Source organism: Dermacentor albipictus, unplaced genomic scaffold (assembly GCF_038994185.2).
Source record: "Dermacentor albipictus isolate Rhodes 1998 colony unplaced genomic scaffold, USDA_Dalb.pri_finalv2 scaffold_13, whole genome shotgun sequence".
Taxonomy (NCBI): Eukaryota; Metazoa; Arthropoda; class Arachnida; order Ixodida; family Ixodidae; genus Dermacentor; species Dermacentor albipictus.
Genome location: NW_027225567.1, coordinates 11,608,574 through 11,630,785, shown reverse-complemented (window position 1 = coordinate 11,630,785; position 22,212 = coordinate 11,608,574). Strand labels below are relative to the sequence as shown.

Below are 22,212 nucleotides of genomic sequence, written 5' to 3'. Positions count from 1 at the left end.
AGCACAACGATAGCGGCGAACACAGTCGGCGATCGTCGAAAATCTGATCAGCGGGTCAAGCGCGTCGGCTTTTATAGATCAGTCGTCGAATGTTGCAGATTAACGGATGGGACCCGCGTGTCTTCCACAAAGTTCTACACTATTCGTGTCACGCGATGAAATCTGGTACCACAAGGTTCGGCGACAACAGACACGCGGATAGAAGCGTCGATAACTTGCCAGAAACGTCGTATACATGCAGGCGCGTCCCTCGCTCTGCGATTACAGTTGTTAAGCGGCGAAACGTAGTTGCCCGATAAAGATAAGTACACGTGTCATTACCCCCCTCTTAAAAAGCATCGACCCGATGCTGCAAACAAACGAAAGTAACAAAGAAAAGCACTCGTAGCAAAGAAAACAACAAACTAAGGAAGTTCATCAGCGTCCGTAAAATGGTTTAAGGCGCACCACGTGGACCACTTCAGATCGTGCGCGGCGCCGCTGTGAGTGCGAAATGCCGTCTGGCACGACCTCATAGTCTAGTGCGCCAATACGTCGGATGACCTTGTAGGGTCCGAAATAGCGTCGCAGCAGCTTCTCACTGAGTCCTCGCCGGCGTATCGGGGTCCATACCCAAACACGGTCGCCGGGCTGGTACTCGACGAAACGTCGTCGGAGGTTGTAGTGTCGGCTGTCGGTACGCTGCTGGGTCTTGATCCGTAGGCGGGCGAGCTGTCGGGCTTCTTCGGCGCACTGGAGATAGCTAGCGACGTCAACATTCTCTTCGTCAGTGACGTGGGGCAGCATGGCGTCGAGCGTCGTCGTCGGGTTCCTGCCGTAAACTAGCTTAAACGGCGTGATCTGTGTTGTTTCTTGCACCGCCGTGTTGTAAGCGAATGTAACGTACGGCAGGACGGCATCCCAGGTCTTGTGTTCGACGTCGACGTACATCGCTAGCATGTCGGCGAGGGTCTTATTCAGCCGCTCCGTAAGACCATTCGTCTGCGGGTGGTAGGCCGTGGTCCTCCTGTGCCTTGTCTCACTGTATTTCAGAATGGCTTGGGTGAGCTCTGCTGTAAAGGCCGTTCCTCTGTCGGTGATGAGGACTTCTGGGGCGCCGTGTCGAAGCAGGATGTTTTCGACAAAGAATTTTGCCACTTCGGCTGCGCTACCTTTCGGCAGTGCTTTAGTTTCAGCGAAGCGGGTAAGGTAGTCTGTCGCCACGACGATCCACTTATTTCCGGTTGTTGACGTCGGAAAGGGTCCCAGCAAGTCCATCCCGATCTGCTGGAATGGTCGGCAAGGAGGCTCGATTGGCTGTAGTAATCCGGCTGGCCTCGTTGGCGGTGTCTTGCGTCGCTGACAGTCTCGGCATGTTCTGACATAACGGGCGACGTCGGCGGTCAGGCGCGGCCAATAATACTTTTCTTGTAGCCTCGATAGTGTCCGGGAAAAACCGAGGTGTCCAGCGGTCGGATCGTCATGTAGGGCGTGCAATACTTCTGGACGAAGTCCTGACGGGACAACAAGAAGGTAGTTGGCGCGGACTGGTGAAAAGTTCTTCTTCACGAGGAGATTGTTTTGAAGCGTGAAGGAAGATAATCCACGCTTAAATGCCCTGGGGACAACGTCGGTGTGCCCTTCCAAATATTCCACCAGGCCTTTTAGCTCCGGGTCTGCCCGTTGCTGTTCAGCGAAGTCTTCCGCGCTTATCATGCCAAGGAAGGCGTCGTCATCTTCGTCATCTTGCGGCGGCGGGTCAATGGGGGCGCGTGATAGGCAATCGGCATCGGAGTGTTTTCGTCCGGACTTGTAGGTTACAGTGATGTCGTATTCTTGTAGTCTGAGGCTCCACCGCGCCAGTCGTCCTGAAGGATCCTTTATACTCGCTAGCCAACACAACGCGTGATGGTCACTGACGACTTTGAATGGCCTGCCATAAAGATAAGGGCGAAATTTAGCTGTAGCCCAAACGATGGCGAGGCATTCCTTTTCGGTCGTAGAATAGTTGCCTTCCGCTTTTGACAGCGACCGGCTAGCGTAAGCTATCACCTGTTCGACCCCGTTTCTCCTCTGGACTAGAACGGCACCGAGGCCTAGGCTACTGGCGTCAGTATGGATTTCTGTATCGGCGTACTCGTCGAAGTGCGCAAGTACAGGCGGCGACTGCATGCGTCGTTTGAGTTCTTCAAATGCGTCGGCCTGCGGCGTTTCCCACTTGAACTCATCACATTTCGTTAGACGTGTCAACGGCTCGGCGATGCGTGAAAAGTCCTTGACAAAGCGCCTGTAGTAGGCACACATGCCAAGGAATCTACGCACTGCCTTCTTGTCGGTTGGCTGCGGGAACTTTGCGATGGCAGCTGTTTTCTGGGGGTCGGGGCGTACTCCGGATTTACTGATGACGTGGCCTAGGAACAGAAGCTCGTCGTAAGCGAAGCGGCATTTTTCTGGCTTCAGAGTGAGCCCTGATGACTTGATGGCCTCTAGTACTGTCGTAAGCCGCCTAAGGTGATCGTCGAAATTTTCGGCGAAGACGACGACGTCATCCAAGTAAACAAGGCAGGTCTGCCGCTTCAATCCTGCTAACACCGTGTCCATGACGCGCTGGAAAGTTGCAGGTGCCGAGCAGAGTCCGAATGGCATGACCTTGAACTCGTAGAGGCCGTCTGGCGTGATGAAGGCGGTCTTTTCGCGATCTCTCTCGTCGACTTCTATTTGCCAGTAGCCAGACTTGAGATCCATCGACGAGAAGTACTTAGCGTTGCAGAGCCGATCCAATGCGTCGTCTATCCGTGGAAGGGGGTATACGTCCTTCTTCGTGATCTTGTTCAGACGATGATAATCGACGCAGAAACGTAGGGTTCCGTCCTTTTTCTTCACCAGGACAACAGGGGATGCCCACGGGCTTTTCGACGGCTGGATGATACCGTCGCGCAGCATTTCGTCTACTTGTTCTCTTATAGCTTCGCGTTCTCGCAGCGAAACTCGGTAAGGGCTTTGGCGGAGTGGTCGAGCGTACTCCTCGGTGATTATGCGATGCTTGGCGACTGGTGTTTGTCGAATCCTCGATGTCGTCGAAAAGCAGCCTTTGTATCGTCGGAGCAGACTTCTGAGCTGCTGTTGCTTAATCACTGGGAGACTTGGATTAATGTCGTAGTCTGGTCTGGTTCGGGAACCATGGTCGTCGGAGTAGATGCGGCGGAATCCGAGAGGACAAACGCATTATCGGTTTCCACAATTTCCTCGATGTACGCGATCGTCGTGCCCTTGCTGATGTGCTTGAACTCCTGGCTGAAGTTTGTCAGCAACACTTCAGTTTTCCCTCCATGCAGTCGAGCGATCCCACTTGCGACGCAACTTTCACGGTCTAGCAGGAGACGTTGGTCGCCTTCGATGACACCTTCTACGTCAGCGGGTATTTCGGTGCCGACCGAAATAACAATGCTGGAGCGGGGCGGGATGCTCACTTGGTCTTCGAGCACACTCAAGGCGTGGTGACTACGAGGGCTCTCCGGCGGTATCGCTTTATCTTCCGACAGCGTTATTGACTTCGACTTCAGGTCGATGACTGCGCCGTGTTGGTTCAGGAAGTCCATACCGAGAATGACGTCTCGTGAACACTGTTGGAGGATAACGAAGGTGGCAGGGTAAGTCCGGTCATGAACGGTAATTCTTGCCGTGCAGACTCCAGACGGCGTGATGAGGTGTCCTCCAGCGGTTCGAATTTGAGGGCCTTCCCACGTAGTCTTAACTTTCTTCAACTGGGCGGCGATGTGTCCACTCATGACGGAGTAATCAGCCCCTGTGTCGACTAAGGCAGTGACTGCGTGGCACGTCGAGGTCGGTGGTTCTTTGTCTGGCGTTGCAGTTAGGTCGTGGCGTCGGATCACGGCTGCGTCGTGTTGAACTGAAGTTGGAACGTCGCGTCGTCAAGTCGTCGTTCGTCGGTGTAGTCTTGCCTTCCTGACTTCGTCGGGGCGGCGGCGTGTCGTTGTTATGTCGTCGAGATCGTTTCGTCGTCGTCTTCGTCGGCGGCGGAGGATCTTCGTCAGTTCGACGAACAGCAACCGCACCTCCATCGGTTGCTGCTTTTAGTTTTCCGGATATGGGCTCGCTGACCGGCCCCGGGCTGGGCCAGTGTATGGTCGGCGCTGCGGCGACAGGTAGCGTCCTGGTGACGGCGAACGGGATGGCCGTCGAGGGCTCCACTGAGTAGCGGCGAGGTAATCGGCGATGTCACGTGGGCGCTCTCCAAGCTGTGGACGCGGCGCGTTGACGGCGAAACCTCGCAGTCCCATCTCCCGGTACGGACATCGTCGGTAGACGTGACCCGCTTCTCCGCAGTGGTAGCAGAGCGGGCGGTGGTCAGGAGCACGCCAAATCTCCGTCTTCCTCGCGTAGGTGCGCTGGGCGACGGGTGGTCGTGCTGGCGGCGGCGGCGGCGGGCGACGAAATTGCGGCGTTACAGGGCCCTGGCGCGGTCGCTGAGGAGGGCCTTGACGGCGTACGACGGCGGCGTAGGTCATCGCTTCGGGTTGGGGGTGCGGTAATTGAGGTTGCACCTCCGTGACTCCAAGCGACCGCTGAACCTCATCTTTGACGATGTCAGCGATCGAGGCCACTTGAGGCTGCGACGACGGGAAGATCTTCTGAAGCTCCTCTCGTACGACTGCCCTGATAGCCTCGCGCAGGTCTTCGGAGGCCAGTGATTGAACTCCGGCATAGTTTGTAGCGTTGGTGCGGCGGTCGAATTGCCGGTTTCGCATCTCGAGTGTCTTCTCGATGCTAGTGGTCTCGCGAAGAAACTCGTCGACAGTCTTCGGCGGGTTTCGTACCATACCGGCGAAAAGTTCCTCCTTAACACCACGCATTAGTAGCCGGACTTTCTTTTCCTCGGACATTTCCGGGTCGGCGTGGCGGAATAGGCGGCTCATTTCTTCTGTAAAAATCGCCGTGGTCTCGTTGGGCAGCTGCACTCGGGTTTCCAGTAGTGCTTGGGCTCGTTCTTGGCGAACGACGCTTGTGAATGTCTTCAGGAAGGCGCTTCGGAAAAGGTCCCAGGTCGTTAACGTGGCTTCTCTGTTCTCGAACCACGTCCTGGCAGCGTCTTCCAATGCGAAGAAGACATGTCGCAGTTTGTCGTCGCTGTTCCAGCTGTTAAATGCAGCGACCCTCTCGTACGTCTCGAGCCAGGTTTCCGGGTCCTCGAATGTTGAACCGCGGAACGTGGGGGGCTCCCTGGGCTGCTGCAGCAGGACGGGGGATGCTGGGGCTGCCATTGGGGAGGACTTGGTGGCAATCTTCCTGCTCGTCTCAGGTAGGAGTCCGAGCTCTGGGGGCAGTCCTTGCAGCCGGCGGCTAGCTCGCTGGTCTTGGTTGGCTGGTGGCTGGTCGTGGTCGACGTTGGTTTTGTCCTCGGGCTTCGGACTTGGATCGCGGCTTTGCGGGGGCGTTCGGTACATGAACGCACAAGCACCTCCACCAGATGTCACGTGGTAGTGACGGTAAAGAGAGAACACAGTAGCAGTACTGTGAAAGACAAAACTAGCTTTTATTGGGCGAACCTGTGCCCATAAAACAGGCTACACTTAAAGCACAACGATAGCGGCGAACACAGTCGGCGATCGTCGAAAATCTGATCAGCGGGTCAAGCGCGTCGGCTTTTATAGATCAGTCGTCGAATGTTCCAGATTAACGGATGGGACCCGCGTGTCTTCCACAAAGCTCTACACTATTCGTGTCACGCGATGAAATCTGGTACCACAAGGTTCGGCGACAACAGACACGCGGATAGAAGCGTCGATAACTTGCCAGAAACGTCGGATACATGCAGGCGCGTCCCTCGCTCTGCGATTACAGTTGTTAAGCGGCGAAACGTAGTTGCCCGATAAAGATAAGTACACGTGTCAATATTGTCCCTAAAGAATTATTTTGCGCTTGTCGATCAATCCACAGTCCAATACTTTCTCTACATTTAAAGGGCCATTACTTAGACCGCTGATCACTGATTCCAAAGCAGGACTTTGTAATTCAAAACGAGGGTAACGCATAGAAACATGTTTAACCTTCTATAATAGGCAACTGCATTCTCAACAAGGCTTTGTTACATGACATGTCCAATAAAAAAGGCACCATGGGCCATTACGTGGCCAGTGAATAACACTGTTAGCTTCGCCATGTCTTTGGAGTGTGCCCATGTAACTACTGATCTCGTGGTAAGCCTCGGACACGCAACCTGTTAACACTTAGCAGTGTATGATATCTCAGCCCAGCATTGCGGGCATGAAGGGTCAACCTGCCCGTTTCGCAAACTGCTGCGTGTATACTTGGAATGTGTCATGCTGCATTCTATACAGGTTACATTAAAATTGAATTTTGTTTGGCGTCCCAAAACTGCACAGCGACATGTGAGGGACGGCATAGTGTAGCACTCCGGATTAATTTTTAGCACCTCAGGTTCGTTTGCGGGCACTTAAACTCAAAACAGAAAGAAAGAGAAATCACAAGAGAAAGGCAGGGTGGTTAACTGGAAGATAGGATTCTAGTTAGCTATCCTACTTTGGGGTAGGGCTAAAATGGGAATCTGGAATTGAAACTTGGTGCCAATGAAGGGAAATTGATTTTAAAGAAATCTTGATACGTACCACTAATAACCAATATACAAATACTACTAATATTCATGCCAGTTTCAATATATCCCTGCCAAAGATATCCTAGGAAGCCCATCTGTCTTCCATTTAGTTTTGTACCGCAGTGTGCCAATGAGGCTACCAGTAAACTGTAGAGCGGAACCCGGCCGTAATGTGTTACGCCAACAAGCATAGTGCATTTTTGGGGTGAATATTTCATTTTTCAGTAACTGGAGTGGACCTATTGCCTCCGAGTTTCAATTACGCTGCGATGACAACGTCAATTGAAATCGGTTCATTTTCGTATTTGCCCAGTAGAACATCGTGATTTGTCACACCCCAAGTATTGTCCGCTTCTTCAAGTAGTCGACCTGGAGAGGTGGAAAAACTGTGACACTCACAATGGGAACCTTTTCATGATGATTTCGAAGCAAATATATATAGAAAAGCGATAACAAGCCAAGTGTGTATTTTAGGTGAAGACGCGTTGTGCGGGAAAAGGCGGTCGCTGCGTTTTACTAAAGTGTGAGTGCAATACATTTCCGCATGTTGTAAGCACCTCTGAAAGCTGAACTTCCGCCTACTGAATGCATATAGCGTATATAAACTTGTACCGTTTAAGTGTCTTCTTAGGAAATATCGTCTAATGTTTCTCTTGTGGGGAAGCTTTCGCTCGGGTGCTGCTATCTAATTAGATGTAAAAGAAGAGTTCGGTTTTCTCGGCAACCACTGCACGAACTTTGGCGACGTTTGTTGCATTTAGACGAAAACTTAAAATCTAGTTGCTGTTCATATTAAATTTCTGATTTAGATCGTCAATATTTTATAGAAAATTGGCAAAAATAGAAAATTTTCAGAAAACGGAACTATCAAGCTTACAACTCTGTAATTCAGCAATGAAAAACGATATTACAATTATGTGAATTGTATCTAATAGCAAATCTAAAGCGGACAAAATTGATATGTTACGCATGCATCTAAAAAACTTAGTAATATGGAAATACAGCTTTTGCAGAACCCTTGTAGACAACGTAACAAATTCACGTAAGATACAATATGACATATCAGAATTGTCAGCTTTCAATGATATAGCCGATGCCATTTACAGAACCACAATATCTGTGGTTGATGCAGAGTTATTTATTTGTAAACATTGTGTTTCTATTTTCTTTAACTTTCTAATTCTTGAACATCTTTATAAAAACATTCAGGCCCTAAATCGATTTTACGCTTCCAACAGTCACTACAATTTACCTTTTCCTCTCTAATGCAACCAATTTCATTTAGGTTCGTCGAGAGGTTATCTCATAAAAGCGTTTTTGCGCTTTACATGCATTTGAATAGGCCGCATCGCAGTTGGGCCCGAGCTAAAGCTTCCTCTTAAGTAGATTTTCGTTTTTTAGACAGCACACTGCACCTTTATTTTTGATAGTGAGTGGCACTGTTTAAAAAACAACAAAAATTATTTCTCAAGACTCCTTTCCACAGCACTACCATATTTTTTTTTTCAGAAAAGCCCGTGTGCAATATTTTGTTTTGTTTTCTTCTTTTCATTTGTACTCGCGTCTTAAGCGAGTGTCTTTTTCATGACGCTTGTGGACGGTACATTCTCGATTAGTACCGCTAGATGGAATTTGATCTTGCCTGTCAAACGGTCAGTAAAAAAGGACAACTTCCTTCGCGCCCTTTGGGGTAAAAAGCCGCTTGACACACAGTATCGTGTCGTTCCACGTGCGGTCGATAAAAGGCGTGCCTGGTTCAGTGCACCGGCGTGACCTCATCAATCCAGAGAGCCGTTTACCGGTTGTCCGTGCTCTGCTCGAAAACCACGTGTTCTCGGTCAGCATGGTAACCGGCTCAAAACATTGCTGGCCAGAAGACTCGCGGCAGCGCTTCGGTCAGAGCAATGGTAAGTGCACCGCTGCGCGAGGCCACGTGCTCGGTCGTACGTTAGGCCGCGAATTTATTTCGACCTTGCGATCCCACCGCGTTGCGTCCTACAGTAGTCATTGCACAAAAATGTGGTGCTTCACGTCCAACGCTGCCTACTTGGATGGTGCGCAGCTGCAGACGTGGCACAGTTATTTTTTTATTTGTTTTGGAGAAGTTATACGCCTCTGTGGGTGCGTGACGATACGCGACGCCGCTGTCGTTACCAACGGAGTCCACCTCACGTAGCGACGTGGTTTGAGATCGCCCAATCTGCTATTACCTCAAATATTCTCGTACACCTTTACTGCAACGAAATGTAAGCTGTCAAGTAAAAAAAAATAATAGAACCACGTTCAACAAAAACGAGTGCTCTCTTCATCTTGAGAAGGACTTTCTTGGTTCATCGTTACTTCAGCGTTTATCCACCTACTTCGGCCCATGAGTGTGTTATGTGATGCCGTGCTTATTTGTCCAAAGTACACCACTGAAATAATCACGCTTCACATATGAAGTAGCGCGCAGTCCTGGAAAGTGCGCCGTTGTACGAGAGAAAAATAAGTCACTCTCGTTTTTTTTTCTCTAAACACGCAATATCACTAACGTATATACATTTTCTAATCTGTTATAATATGCATTGAAAATGCTAAACTGTGGGAACTACTGCTGTGGAAATATTTTTAACGAACATTAATGGTATGGCGCCGCGGGGTATTGTTACAGGTTGCGCGAAAGGGGCACCAGAAGTCTTATACTTTTTCACCCGGTGTCATTAAGTTCAACATCCTACGTTTACATTTTAAAGGCTAGGTAATTGTAATACTTTTTAGCATACCAATATTGCATTTTGCTAACCCGTCTGTCGTCTATAACTGCTATAGGCACTTGCAAAAATGCAGAGGAAAACAGCAAAAATGTTATGCGCCATTTTGTTTTCTTGCAACTCACTTCACCGCGGGATCAGTGTTTTGTACCACTTGAACACGACTGCGACAAATGTCAAAGCCATTCATAACTGACTTGACATTACACGCGGCAGAGAAGGGCGTTGCAATAGACATAGGGCACATTCCGTATCGATGATCTGGGCAAGTTCTGCTGCATTAGAATGAATCCTTCAATTTGTGCAGAGATTCAGTAGCTTTTTATTAATGTTCATTTAATTATTTAATGTTAAATTATTAAAGGTATTATTGTTTATTTATTTTAATAATGTTTATTCAAAGTAGCTTTTTATTAATGTTTTTATTAATGTCTGTCTCTCGTCTTTCACTGACAGAATTCAAAGGTACTGGTAGCTTGAGTAATATTACAGGTTCCCTGCCTTCTTGTGAAAGTGCATTGTTTGGCTCAAGCATACGGAGACAATCATGTATAGCCAATAAGTACGCTGTCAGAGACATTCTCACCGGCACAGAAATAGTGCCTCACGGATTGCCCTATTGGTATAGATCTAACGCGAGAAGAACTTTTGAGAGAAAAGTACTAATACATACGATTCTAACAACCTCTAATCCATTCGCATATTTGACCTCTATAAAGGAGATTCCAACCTAAAGGTTGCAGCAGTGCGGACGGTGTCTGACTCGGCATGCTTAGTTGCCGGCACATCCCCCACTGCGTAATACGAACTTTACAACTGTACCGTGGAGTGGAGCCCGGAGGGGCCGAATGGTTGCGCGCCGGGGCCCCGGGTAGGCCCATCCGAGCAATTCGTGCCGTCAGTTCTTTTGCCGCCGTTGCTGCCCCTCCATGCAGAGACAGGCTAATTTGTCGACACAGCTTGGTCGTGCGATATTCGAGCTCTTTGTGTCTTGACACGGGAATCGAGAAATTAGGCCCTGGAAAGAAAGAAAGAAAGGAAGAAAGAAAGAAAGAAAGAAAGAAAGAAAGAAAGAAAGAAAGAAAGAAAGAAAGAAAGAAAGAAAGAAAGAAAGGAAGAAAGGAAGGAAAGAAGGAAGACAAAAGGTTAAATTCCGAAGCGCGCTTCGGAATTTAACGCGAGGTGCGCTTTGCAGCTGTTTATTACGAAGAAAATTGTACTCGCCGGGAAAGGCGCTGACAGGGCATCAGTTTTGAGCTAGCGTTATTATGCTTCATCCTTTCCCGTTACAGCAGGGATCACGTACACAAGTGATGTATGCTGAATTTGTTACAGCAACTTAGGTGCCAACTGGAAATGATCAGCCTTGGAGGGAAGTATAGCTTATACGAAGTAAAGCAGGTACTCAAATATGCTTACAACGGAAATAACATCGAGAACTGTTGTTTCCTCCTTTTGTAAGTGCTAATTTATTCTGCCATGTACAACACCGACCGACATGCATTCTTTCAACAGGACGTTTGAATCTAGACTGCCATTGAGCCTCATCTCAGTGTGCGTTAGTCTCACGTGCAATGATCTTGCTTGAGTGATAATGCCATCGAACCGCTGCACAAATTATTTGACGACGAGCAGAACCCAAAATAAAGCACGATGCTCAAATCTAGGTTGCTCGAATGGGATTGAATGTTGCTTCACACACACATGCACAAACGTGCATACGGCTTTAAAAAATGGCCTAATGAAATTTCTTACTGAGGTTGCTAGTAGCCACTATATCTGCCAGGCCTGTTGCCGCCTTCATTTCCCTTGTTCGCCGTCTATGAACGCAGGCCAAAGGCTGGCTGTCATTCCTTGCGGTGTGCCTAGCGGGCTTCGCCGTGATGTACCAAGTCGAGGTGGACCAAGACCGCTGGGTTGCTTCACAAGTCATCACGCTGAAGGCCAGCACGCGTGACGCCTACCGCTTTGTGACCAGCTCCGAATACATGAGCAAGGCAAGTCTCTACTAGAGGCATTATAAATGTTTTAGGATCATCATCATCATCATCAGCCTGGTTACGCCCACTGCAGGGCAAAGGCCTCTCCCATACTTCTCCAACAACCCCGGCCATGTACTAATTGTGGCCATGCCGTGCCTGCAAACTTCTTAATCTCATCCGCCCACCTAACTTTCTGCCGCCCCCTGCTACGCTTCCCTTCCCTTGGAATCCAGTCCGTAACCCTTAATGACCATCGGTTATCTTCCCTCCTCATTACATGTCCTGCCCATATCCATTTCTTTTTTTGATTTCAACTAAGATGTCATTAACTCGCGTTTGTTCCCTCACCCAATCTGCTCTTTTCTTATCCCTTAACGTTACACCTTTCATTCTTCTTTCCATAGCTCGTTGCGTCGTCCTCAATTTGAGTAGAACCCTTTTCGTAAGCCTCCAGGTTTCTGCCCCGTACGTGAGTACTGGTAAGACACAGCTGTTATACACTTTTCTCTTGAGGGATAGTGGCAACCTGCTGTTCATGATTTGAGAATGCCTGCCATACGCACCCCACCCCATTCTCATTCTTCTGGTTATTTCAGTCTCATGATCCGGATCCGTGGTCCCTACCTGCCCTAAGTAGATCTATTCCCCTACCACTTCTAGTGCCACGCTACCTATCGTAAACTGCTGTTCTCTTCCGCGACTGGTAAACATTAATTTAGTTTTCTGCAGATTAATTTTCAGACCCACCCTTCTGCTTTGCCTCTCCAGGTCATTGAGCATGCATTGCAATTGGTCTCCTTAGTTACTAAGCAAGGCAATATCATCAGCGAATCGCAAGTTGCTAAGGTATTCTCCATCAACTTTTATCCCCAATTGTTCCCACTCCAGGTCTCTGAATACCTCCTGTAAACACGCTGTGAATAGCATAGGAGAGATTGTATCTCCCTGTCTGACGCCTTTGTTTATTGGGATTTTGTTGCTTTCTTTATGGAGGACTACGGTGGCTGTGGAGCCGCTATAAATATCTTTCAGTATTCTTACATATGGCTCATCTACACCCTGATTCCGTAATGCCTCCATGACTAGTGAGGTTTCGACTGAATCAAACGCTTTATCGTAATCAATGAAAGCTATATATAAGGGTCGGTTATATTGCGCACATTTCTCTATCACCTGATTGATAGTGTGAATATGGTCTATTGTTGAGTAGCTTTTACGGAATCTTGCCTGGTCCTTTGGTGGACAGATGTCTAAGGTGTTCCGATTCTATTTGCGATTACCTTAGCAAGTACTTGGTAGGCAACGGACAGTAAGCTGATCGGTCTATAATTTTTCAAGTCTTTGGCATCCCCTATCTTATGGATTAGGATTATGTTAGCGTTCTTCCAGGGTTCCGGTACCCTCGAGGTCATGAGGCATTGTGTATATAGGGTGGCGGGACTTTCTAGAACAATGTTCCCACCATCCTTCAACACATCTGCTGTTACCTGATCCTACCCAGCTGCCTTCCCCATTTGCATAGCTCCCAAGGCGTTCTTTACTTCTTCCGGTGTTACTTGTGGGATTTCAAATTACTCTAAACTATTCTCTCTCACATTATCGTCGTGATTGCTACTGGTACTGTATAAATCTCTATAGAACTTTTCCGCCACTTGAACTATCTCATCCATATTAGTAACGATATTACCGGCTTTGTCTCTTAACGCATACATTTGACTCTGGCCTATTCCTAGTTTCTTCTTCACTGCTTTTAGGCTTCCTCCGTTTCTGAGAACATGTTCAATTCTATCCCTATTATAGTTTCTTATGTCAACTGTCTTACGCTTGTTGATTAACTCCGAAAGTTCTGCCAGTTCTATTCTAGCTGTAGGGTTAGAGGCTTTCATACATTGGCGTTTCTTGATCAGATTTTTCGTCTCCTGCGATAGCTTACTGGTATCCTGTATAACGGAGTTACCACCGACTTCTATTGCACGCTCCTTAATGATGCCCGTAAGATTGTCGTTCATTGCGTCAACACTAAGGTCCTCTTGCTGAGTTAAAGCCGAATACCAGTTCTGTAGCTTGATCCGGAATTCCTCTAGTTTCCCTCTTACCGCTAACTCATTGATTGGCTTCTTATGTACCAGTTTCTTCCGTTCCCTCCTCAAGTCTAGGCTAATTCGAGTTCTTACCATCCTATGGTCACTGCAGCGCCCCTTGCCGAGCACGTCCACATCTTGTATGATGCCAGGGTTAGCGCAGAGTATGAAGTCTATTTCATTTATAGTCTCGCCATTTGGGCTCCTCCACGTCCACTTTCGGCTAACCCGCTTGCGGAAGAAGGTATTCATTATCCGCACATTATTCTGCTCTGCAAATTGTACTAATAACTCTTCCCTGCTATTTATAGAGCCCATGCCATATTCCCCCACTGACTTGTCTTCAGCCTGCTTCTTGCCTGCCTTGGCATTGAAGTCGCCCATCAGTATAGTGTATTTTGTTTTGACTTCACCCATCGCCGATTCCACGTCTTCATAAAAGCTTTCGACTTCCTGGTCATCATGACTGGATGTAGGGGCGTAGACTGGTACTACCTTCAATTTGTACCTCTTATTAAATTTCACAACAAGACCTGCCGCCCTCTCATTATAGCTATAGAATTCCTGTATGTTACCAGCTATATCCTTATTAATCAGGAATCCGACTGCTAGTTCTCGTCTCTCCGCTAAGCCCTGGTAGCACAGTACGTGCCCGCTTTTTAGCATTGTATATGCTCCTTTTGTCCTCCTAACCTCACTGAGCCCTATGATATCCCATTTACTGCCCTCTAATTCCTCCAATAACACTGCTAGACTCGCCTCACTACATAACGTTCTAACGTTAAGCGTTGCCAGGTTCAGATTCCAATGGTGGCCTGTCCTCGTTAATTCATATGCATCAAAACACGCCCCGCGTGATTCCACCCTGTTCACGGAGGTTTTAGGATAGTGGTCAGTAAAATATGTTTTTACTGCGAGTATAATGCGACCGTCTTGGCGCACTCATATTGACATTCCAAGCACAGCGGTGCGCCAGTGTTATCATGGGCATTATTAGGGTTGTTTTTATTGGTGTGGGGCGTAATCAACCAATCAAAACTTTCTCCGCTTCTATTTACCCCCGTGAACAGCGTGGAATCACGCGGCGCGTGTTTTGATGCATGCGAGTTAACGAGGATGATGCCGTCGTGATTTTGCTAGCGACACCGAATCAATACTTTGCACTGTTAGCGCAAGTCCACAGAAGATATATTCGCTGATGTCGCGAGCATCAAGACTCCTAGGCATGCTAAAATACATGTTTTTTGCCGCAAGTTCAAACACACACAAAAGGAAGACACATATAGACAACACGGTCGTGCGAAGCTCATGTTGTCTTCGTGTGTCTTCCTTTTCTGTGTGTTTTAACTTGCGGCGAAAAAACATGTCTTTTAACAAGCACCAACTAGGCCAACAAGCCTGTTGCAACAATATGTTGCAACAAGTTCTGTTGCAACATATTCCTAGGGTATGGAGAGTTGTACTGGACGAAGGGATTATTCGTGCAACTGATTTGCTGTAGGCGCTTAACAGGTGAATTAACACAGCAAGTTGGGTGAGTTGGTAACTGAACATAACCTTGGGTTGGGCAGCGCAACGAGACGAAGGACAAAAGCTCGTATCGTCTTCTTCCTTTGTCTTTCGTGCGGGTTGCGCTGCCTACCCCTAAGGTTACTCTTAGCAGCTGTCCTGTATGACAGAATGGCGTACAGTTTGAACTGGTCTAAATTAAATTGCAAAGTTTTACGCGCCAAAACCACGATCTCATTTAGCATGCCATAGTCGTCGGATCCAGATTAATGTCGACCACCTTGATGTTTTTTTAACGTGCTCCTACGATCAAAATACTCGAGCCTTTTTGCATTTCGCTCTCGTCGAAATGCGTCCGCCGCGGTTGGGATCGGACCCGCGATATGGTGTAAAGTGTGGCTGCCGGTGTACTTTGTCATGATATTCATTTAGTTGTTGAATATTATACTTTTCCAATTCGTTATCTGAGCAAAATGCCTACGACACACCTCTAAAGCCTCCCACGGGCGCCGACGTGCGACGCAGTTCCTACAGCAACGCTCGTAAAAACTGGCTTCCACACCTTAAGCTGCATTTTGAGAAAAAGCCTGCTTTACAGATTCTTTTGACCTTTACATTTGGTGGCCCGTATGCCGGAATCTTTTCAGCGCGCGTGTGAGCGATAACGTGCATGCAGTAACAGAAAACGTGTAAGTAAAATAAACTCACGAAGGTTGCCTAGACCAAATCGGTTACGCTGTGAAACTTTGCATTCGTTTTTAGCGGATTAGTACACTAGGACACTCGCACACGGCGTTGCGCTGTTATTGTGTTCCAAGCGGGCACGTCCACGAAGCGAGGAAGTTGCCTGGTCAAGTGATGTCTTAAGCGGGGGAGCAGCCTGAGAGCAAGCAGGTGGGGGGAGGGGGGTTGAAGCGAGTGTGCTCCGCGAATTTATGGTGGCTGCCGCAGACTGCAACGAGCTAGTTCAATCGAGGGAAAGTAGTAGTGTAATAACTAATAAGACTTCACATATGCGGTGCACGTATAATAGTGATAGTTGATTTGTGATACACAAAGCGGAGGACGGCACACAACACTGATAAACCATGCATTTAGCCGAATGTTGGAAACAGAGCAAGGCAATTCTGCACCGCTATTGGATGTCTTCTTTTTCTGTCACGTATTAGCCAGAACACACGGCAAATGAACACAACGATAGTAGCTCATCTGCCACCACCGTCATGCCATGCTTTATTATTAGTACAACTGTGATGCCGCATCCTTATATGTTTTGATTCTGTTCATTCTGCAACGTCAGACTTGGACAGGACTTGACGTATCTCAATTTAATCAGGCGCTCTAATTTCCTCTTCTTGCAGTGGCTGCCGTTCGTAAGCTCGGTCCTCGAAGCCGATGGCAAGCAGATGTCGGTTGGAAAACATTACCGAGCTACCTACGAGTCCCCCCTGATAGGTGAGATAGGCAGTAATATTTGTGTTCTTCTATATTGCCTTAGCATAACGAATGATAGGTTTGATGCTTCGTGCGTGGAAAAAACAGTTACAGCGATATTTTTTTAAAAGACGCTTCATGGGAGCTCTGACATCGTTACTGGCGTAACACCTGTTTATGAGACCGATATTAAACACCATTGTGAGGAGAACGACCATCGAACCAGCAGGTTTTAACTGCATCGGAACGCAAACGTCTTAACCGCTGGGTAATGTTATGGGCGTAAAACGTGCAAATGACGCTATATTTGAGAAGGATGAGTGACCAGTGGGAACCACAACGGCGCACAAAGCACACGCCAAAACCACCTCTTTGTGTCTCGTTTGATTTTGCGGTGGTAACATGTTTCATGAATCTAGAAACCAATTGGCCCGTCCAACAGCATTGGTAACAAATATTTTAGCCTAGGTTTCACATATTCAAAAGCTGGTCCATGGTATTTGAAAACGAGACAGAAGAGTAATCATTGAAACCATAGGCATCGAGAGCCATAGGCATGGAGTTGTCCTGATGTACTGGACTAAGGAAATATGCGTGCAACTGGTCAACTGTAGACGCTTCACAGCTGTCCGCCAATACAGAATGACGTACAACTTAAATTTATTTAAATTATGAAGTTTCATGTACCAAAACCACGATGTGATTATGAAGGGCCCCGTAGTGGCGGACTCTGAAATAATGCTGACCACCTTGGATCATGTACGTGTGGGATAACAGTGCGCAAACAAGAGAAGCCTCAATCTATAGTCAACATTTTCACATAGCTAGTTGTCGAAACGTTCGCTCTGTGCTGAGCTTTTTTTTGTTCGCCCACTATTAATGAAAACTTATCGGAGTGCACTTGCTGGAGCCAAGACCCTGGGGAAAAAATAAGCAGACTTGAGCAGTTATTCCTGCTCTGGACTCATTTGATGTTATAGTAGCAAGCTCTCACAGCGGACACCGCCATCTTCTCAAAAGATTCTGATTGGAGATGCAGACAAAGTAGCCCTCGTACTCTGCAGCATTGTCGTGTAGCAATCAATGAGGGAAACGAATGGCTGGCTCTCGAACCTACGTTTATTCTTTTTTTATGAACAAGGTTTTCAGATCTTCTGCAACTTGGGCGAACAATGCTGGTATATAAGACGGTTTTAGTATTTTAGCGTTTACGGTTCATACCGCTCGGACCGGTGGATCCTAACAATTTGCACACAGCCGCTCTACGGGAACGCTAGCGCGCGCACGCTCGTGCGCATAGTATTCACTCCTGCAGAGGAAGGCGCAACACTGAACTCGCTCTGCGGCAGTTGATTGAGCGGCAGAGTGTGATGGTGCGTCTTTTTGTTTGATATCGTTTTTTTTCTTTTTGTCGCGTTGCAGCAAGCTGCCTCGCGGTGTTCGCGTCTTTGGGATGCGCGCTTAAAAATGCGAAATCAAAGTAGTCCGCTTTGGTTCCTCAGCCCAGTAAATGCGAGTTGAGCGGACTTTAGGAGATGCTCAGCTACAGTTAACGCTTGCAACGGCCGCTGTCAGGTGCATTTCCTGCATTGTAATGGCAAATGAATGTGCTTCGTGGCCTGACTATCTTCTTGATATATTTATATTGGTGTTCGCTGAGGCGCTTGTCCAATCTCCTCCCGGTCGGCCCAATGAATATATCACCGCAGACCTCGAGGTCCAACACTTCCGTGTTTCACAGGCGGCAGCATGCGACGAAACGTGCGTCATATTGTCATATTCACAGCTTACACGGTACGACTACAGAAATAGCTTTTCACAGTGCTGGCTGTACAATACTGCGGCAGCCTCGATGACGTCAGAGCTTGTCCGTACACTTAGGCACAGTTCATGTAGTCTGGCATGGCGCAGGAGCTAATCTCGAGACAAGCGACGACAGTTGACATGGTTATGCAAGATTCAGCGTATGTTATTCAACATTGCTTCCTTCTGTCGCCATTGCCGTGTTGTCAACGCCGAGCCTTGGCGCTCATTTTACTGTATCCTTGGATTTGTGCAATAATTGGCGCCGTGGACGAGTTGAAAACTTTGGAACATTATTGTACATTCTACCGAATGAAAAACGGGGATCGCGATTGTGTCGCACTTTCCAGGCGAGTTCCACATGTCGTACCACGTGGTCGAGTACGTGCCCCATCGGCAGGTAGCCATAGAGAGCGAGTCGTGGCTACGTCCCCGCCTCGAGCTACGCTTCGAGTCCAGCGATGACGCCCAGTGTCGCATGCACGTCCTGGTATCCTTCCGCCGACGCAGCTACCTCTTTCAGGTATGGGCATAGCCAGTGATTGAGAAAAAAGAACATTTAATGTGGGAAAGGCAGGGAGGTCAACTTGAGGAACTCTTTCTCCAGCGTGATACTGTAGAAGGAGAAAGGGAAAGGAGAATAAATTGAGCCAGAGAGTGCAGATGACGTTAATAGTAGAGAATTAACTATGCACAGGTGCAATGTACAAACATGTTCAGCGCTCGGTATCTCACAAGCGCACGCACCTGTCACGAATTTTCAGTGCCTGGACATTAGGCCACTCTTTGCTGACAATGTCAAGTCAGAATCTGTACAGTAGTGAGGACCATGCAGAGGTAGCGCGTGGTACCAGTGCGGCACAGGTGTCATCACACATGACATGGAAATTTTGTGTAATGCACCCCAGTGTCACTTGAACAAGGGCACTAACAACAGTACTATAAAGGAGCCACCGCTGTACGAGAGGGCTCCTCGCGCACCTCTAGTTTCTCTTCCTTCGGCTGTTTTGTGCAACGTGACAATATATATATATATATATATATATATATATATATATATATATATATATATATATATATATATATATATATATATATATATATATGCACTTCTCCTCTTTTATCCGCAGTACACGCTTGGTCCCGTGTTGCACTTCGTAAGCAACCAGCAACTCCAGCGGTCCCTGTTCCTGCTACGAATGGTCTTCCCGCAGTGACTAGGGCGTAGCCGGCCCCGCGTTCCCAAGCGTGGGCCGGAGTCGCTCGTCGTGAAGCTGCCCAGCGCGGGATTCCGATACTGAGCAACACGCACGGTGCAAGGCCCGCGGGCGCAAATGCCGAGCCCCGTGCACAACTTCGGACGACGTGGAGTGTGACAATGAACTATGCATTCTATGTGCATACAAGCTGAATTCTCTCTCTCTCTCTCTTTTTTTTTCGGCCGTAAATATTTTGTATCCTTACCATTCTCACTTTAAGCGTTCTTGACTATGTCTCGTCGTAATCTTTCTGTTATATGCTGGAAATCGCTCAGTCTGTGCAAGTGAGGAGGAGGGTAAAAGGTGGGTGGCAGTGTATTGTAAATGCATCTCAAAATAATTTCGTAATAGTGGATAGAGAAGCAAAAAAAAAACGTTCGAGGTGATGCTGCCAAGGAGACAAGCTATACACTCCCCATGCAGATTCGCTCTCCAATAATGATGATGATTTACTGGCATCCCTTTTAAAACGGGACTGTGACAAGTAGTCACCTAGCCTGCTTCAGCTAATCAGGTGATCTATACATATTTATCAGTCTAGATTCTTTCTCTGTTTCATTATTATTTCCTCTCTTCCTTAAAACAACTATACCTTGTGAAGTCAGCACGTCCCAAGTTACGTGAGGTCAATCTCACCGCTTCCTAACACTGTTGTGAAGTCGGGTGGCCCGTGTGGCCAACGAAGCTTCCATCGATGGTGCCGTGCCAGGAGCCGGGAGAGAGGGTTCCGAACGGCTTTTATGAGAATGAAGAAAAAGTAATATATTCAGAAAGGTACATAGTTGAGAATTACAAAACGGCTCCAACTACCGGAGCACACTATGCTAGCGTCTTAGCATGTCCGAATGTCACACTGTTTCCGAGCGTCCTCCTCTTCCTCACAGCCGTCTAGATCCGCTTTTTATGCCTGCGTCGTCATTGTTCATGGTTTCCACCAATCCGGCGTCAGGAGGCAGATGGCATCAGGAGACCAATCCCGGCGTCACGGAAATGGTGGTGTCGGGTGACCGAGTGTGTCGGTACACCGAGTGCGTCGGGCCACCAAGGGCGTCGGGCCACCGAGGGTGTCAGGAGGTTTGTTGCCCCTTTTCCTCCGAAGGGAGCTTGCTCGGAAACGCACGCACCTCACTTGGCACAAACAGGCAAAGATAGGGAACGTCCACTGACCCCGATTCTGGCGTGATCGTGGCAATTTGTGCTGCTGACAGGTGTGAAGAATCGTAGCATGAAGCGCGACAACTGCATGTCGCCGGAGTGGCATCCACCTCTCTGAACGGCCGCCTGGCACAACAACCTATTTTGCACCTGCCAGTAACGGATGTGATTTTATCAACCGCTTCGCTGCTTTCTTTCCCGATAATACTCTACACGTACGTCTTTTCCTTATCTCGATCCTGACCTGTTAAAGCTTCCATCTACTTTAAATACATGCGCTTCTGGAATGTAAACGTTTCCTGCGGGTCCCGCTGGGTGAATGCTCATTTGCATTCACATTCCATTCGGATGTGCTGAGTTGTATCCGGTATTTTGCTGCCGCGGACACATGTCTCAGCCTGTTACAAATATTTGCTCTAGTACGTTTTTGTCCTTAGGCAACGTACCCTCTGTGGTTGCTTAGTGGCTATTGTGCTGGACTGCTAAGCAGGAGGTCGCAGGATCGAATCCTGGCTATGGTGGCCACATATCGATTGGGGCAAAATGCACAAACACTCGTGTACTTAAATTTAGGGGCAAGTTACAGAATCCCAGGTGTTTCCACCTGGGTGGTCAAAATTTCCGGAGTCCCTCATTACGGCGTGCCTCATAATCAGATCGTGGTTTTGGAACGTAAAACCCCATGATGCAATGTCATTAGGCAACCAGCTCGTGCCTAAAATAGCAAGGTATTGCCATAGTACAGATTTTCTGTTATTCCTTTTTGACAATTCTTGCAAATCTCGATGATCTTTTTTTGTTTCCATTCTTTAATGCAATATGCTGCCTCCGTTTCTCTCATTTTTTTGTTGATGACTCATGGTTGTCTATTTACACTTCCAGTTACCGTGTACTTGATTGCCAACTTGCTTGACATCTTCCTCCATCCTGCGTCCACGCTTTTGAGGTACAGATATTTGTGCACTTTAGTCGCCCATTCATTTTCAGCAATGTTGCTGAGTCTCCAAACCTAATTTCCCTCTGCGCTTCTCTTTCTTCAAAAGAGCCGCAACCCATTTCACTCTGCACTGCCTCACTGTTTAACAATGGATCTTTGGTTAACTTCCAACCCCGATAGATGTCCGATTTTGAGCACACAATTTGCATTTGCGAACGTTAGCGTTGGCACTATTACTCCTGCGTCCGTTGCTGGATTCCTAACACCAGCTCATATTTACGGTCTCTCCAATGTGCTCTATGTTTCGTTATGGCTCTATTCCGCTTCCCTTTAATTTGTAGATTATCATAGCGGACCCTTGAGTAGGTGTTAACTTCGTTTACGCATACGCAGAGGTGAATTGCATTCCTTCACTATGGGCATGGGGCTTGGTTTTGAATCTAAACCATGCCCTTACTCGTTTCTTCCTTAAAGATTATAATTTCCATTTTGTCCTAGATTTGTCGCCGCACTGCCTCAAAGAGTGCCCTCAAGCGATATTGTTTCCCCGTCTTCTACGATGTTGTATTCGAGGGAATACGTCTCATTTGCGTCACGAGCACAGCCTCCATCTCGATTTCTTGCTGAGTGGCGAATTTACGTTGATGGTTTATGCACGCGGCACCTGACGATGTTGTAGGTGAGACCTG

The 22,212-nt window shown here is 47.8% G+C and overlaps 1 protein-coding gene across 1 annotated transcript; it reads left to right on the top strand.

Moving 5' to 3' along the window:
• The first annotated feature begins 8,403 nt into the window (after nucleotides 1–8,403).
• Nucleotides 8,404–19,550, top strand: LOC135915710 (uncharacterized). Its single transcript, XM_065448850.2, has 5 exons — nucleotides 8,404–8,520; nucleotides 11,196–11,360; nucleotides 16,297–16,390; nucleotides 18,523–18,695; nucleotides 19,303–19,550. Exons 1-5 carry the CDS (start codon nucleotides 8,518–8,520, stop codon nucleotides 19,387–19,389), a joined length of 522 nt encoding a protein of 173 aa, XP_065304922.1. The 5' UTR covers nucleotides 8,404–8,517; the 3' UTR covers nucleotides 19,390–19,550.
• The last annotated feature ends 2,662 nt before the right edge of the window (nucleotides 19,551–22,212 follow it).

Coding starts and splice junctions, on each gene's coding strand:
- LOC135915710 (XM_065448850.2), top strand. Junction 16,391..18,522: donor CTACGAGTCCCCCCTGATAG/GTGAGATAGGCA, acceptor CGCACTTTCCAG/GCGAGTTCCACATGTCGTAC. Junction 18,696..19,302: donor GACGCAGCTACCTCTTTCAG/GTATGGGCATAG, acceptor TTTTATCCGCAG/TACACGCTTGGTCCCGTGTT.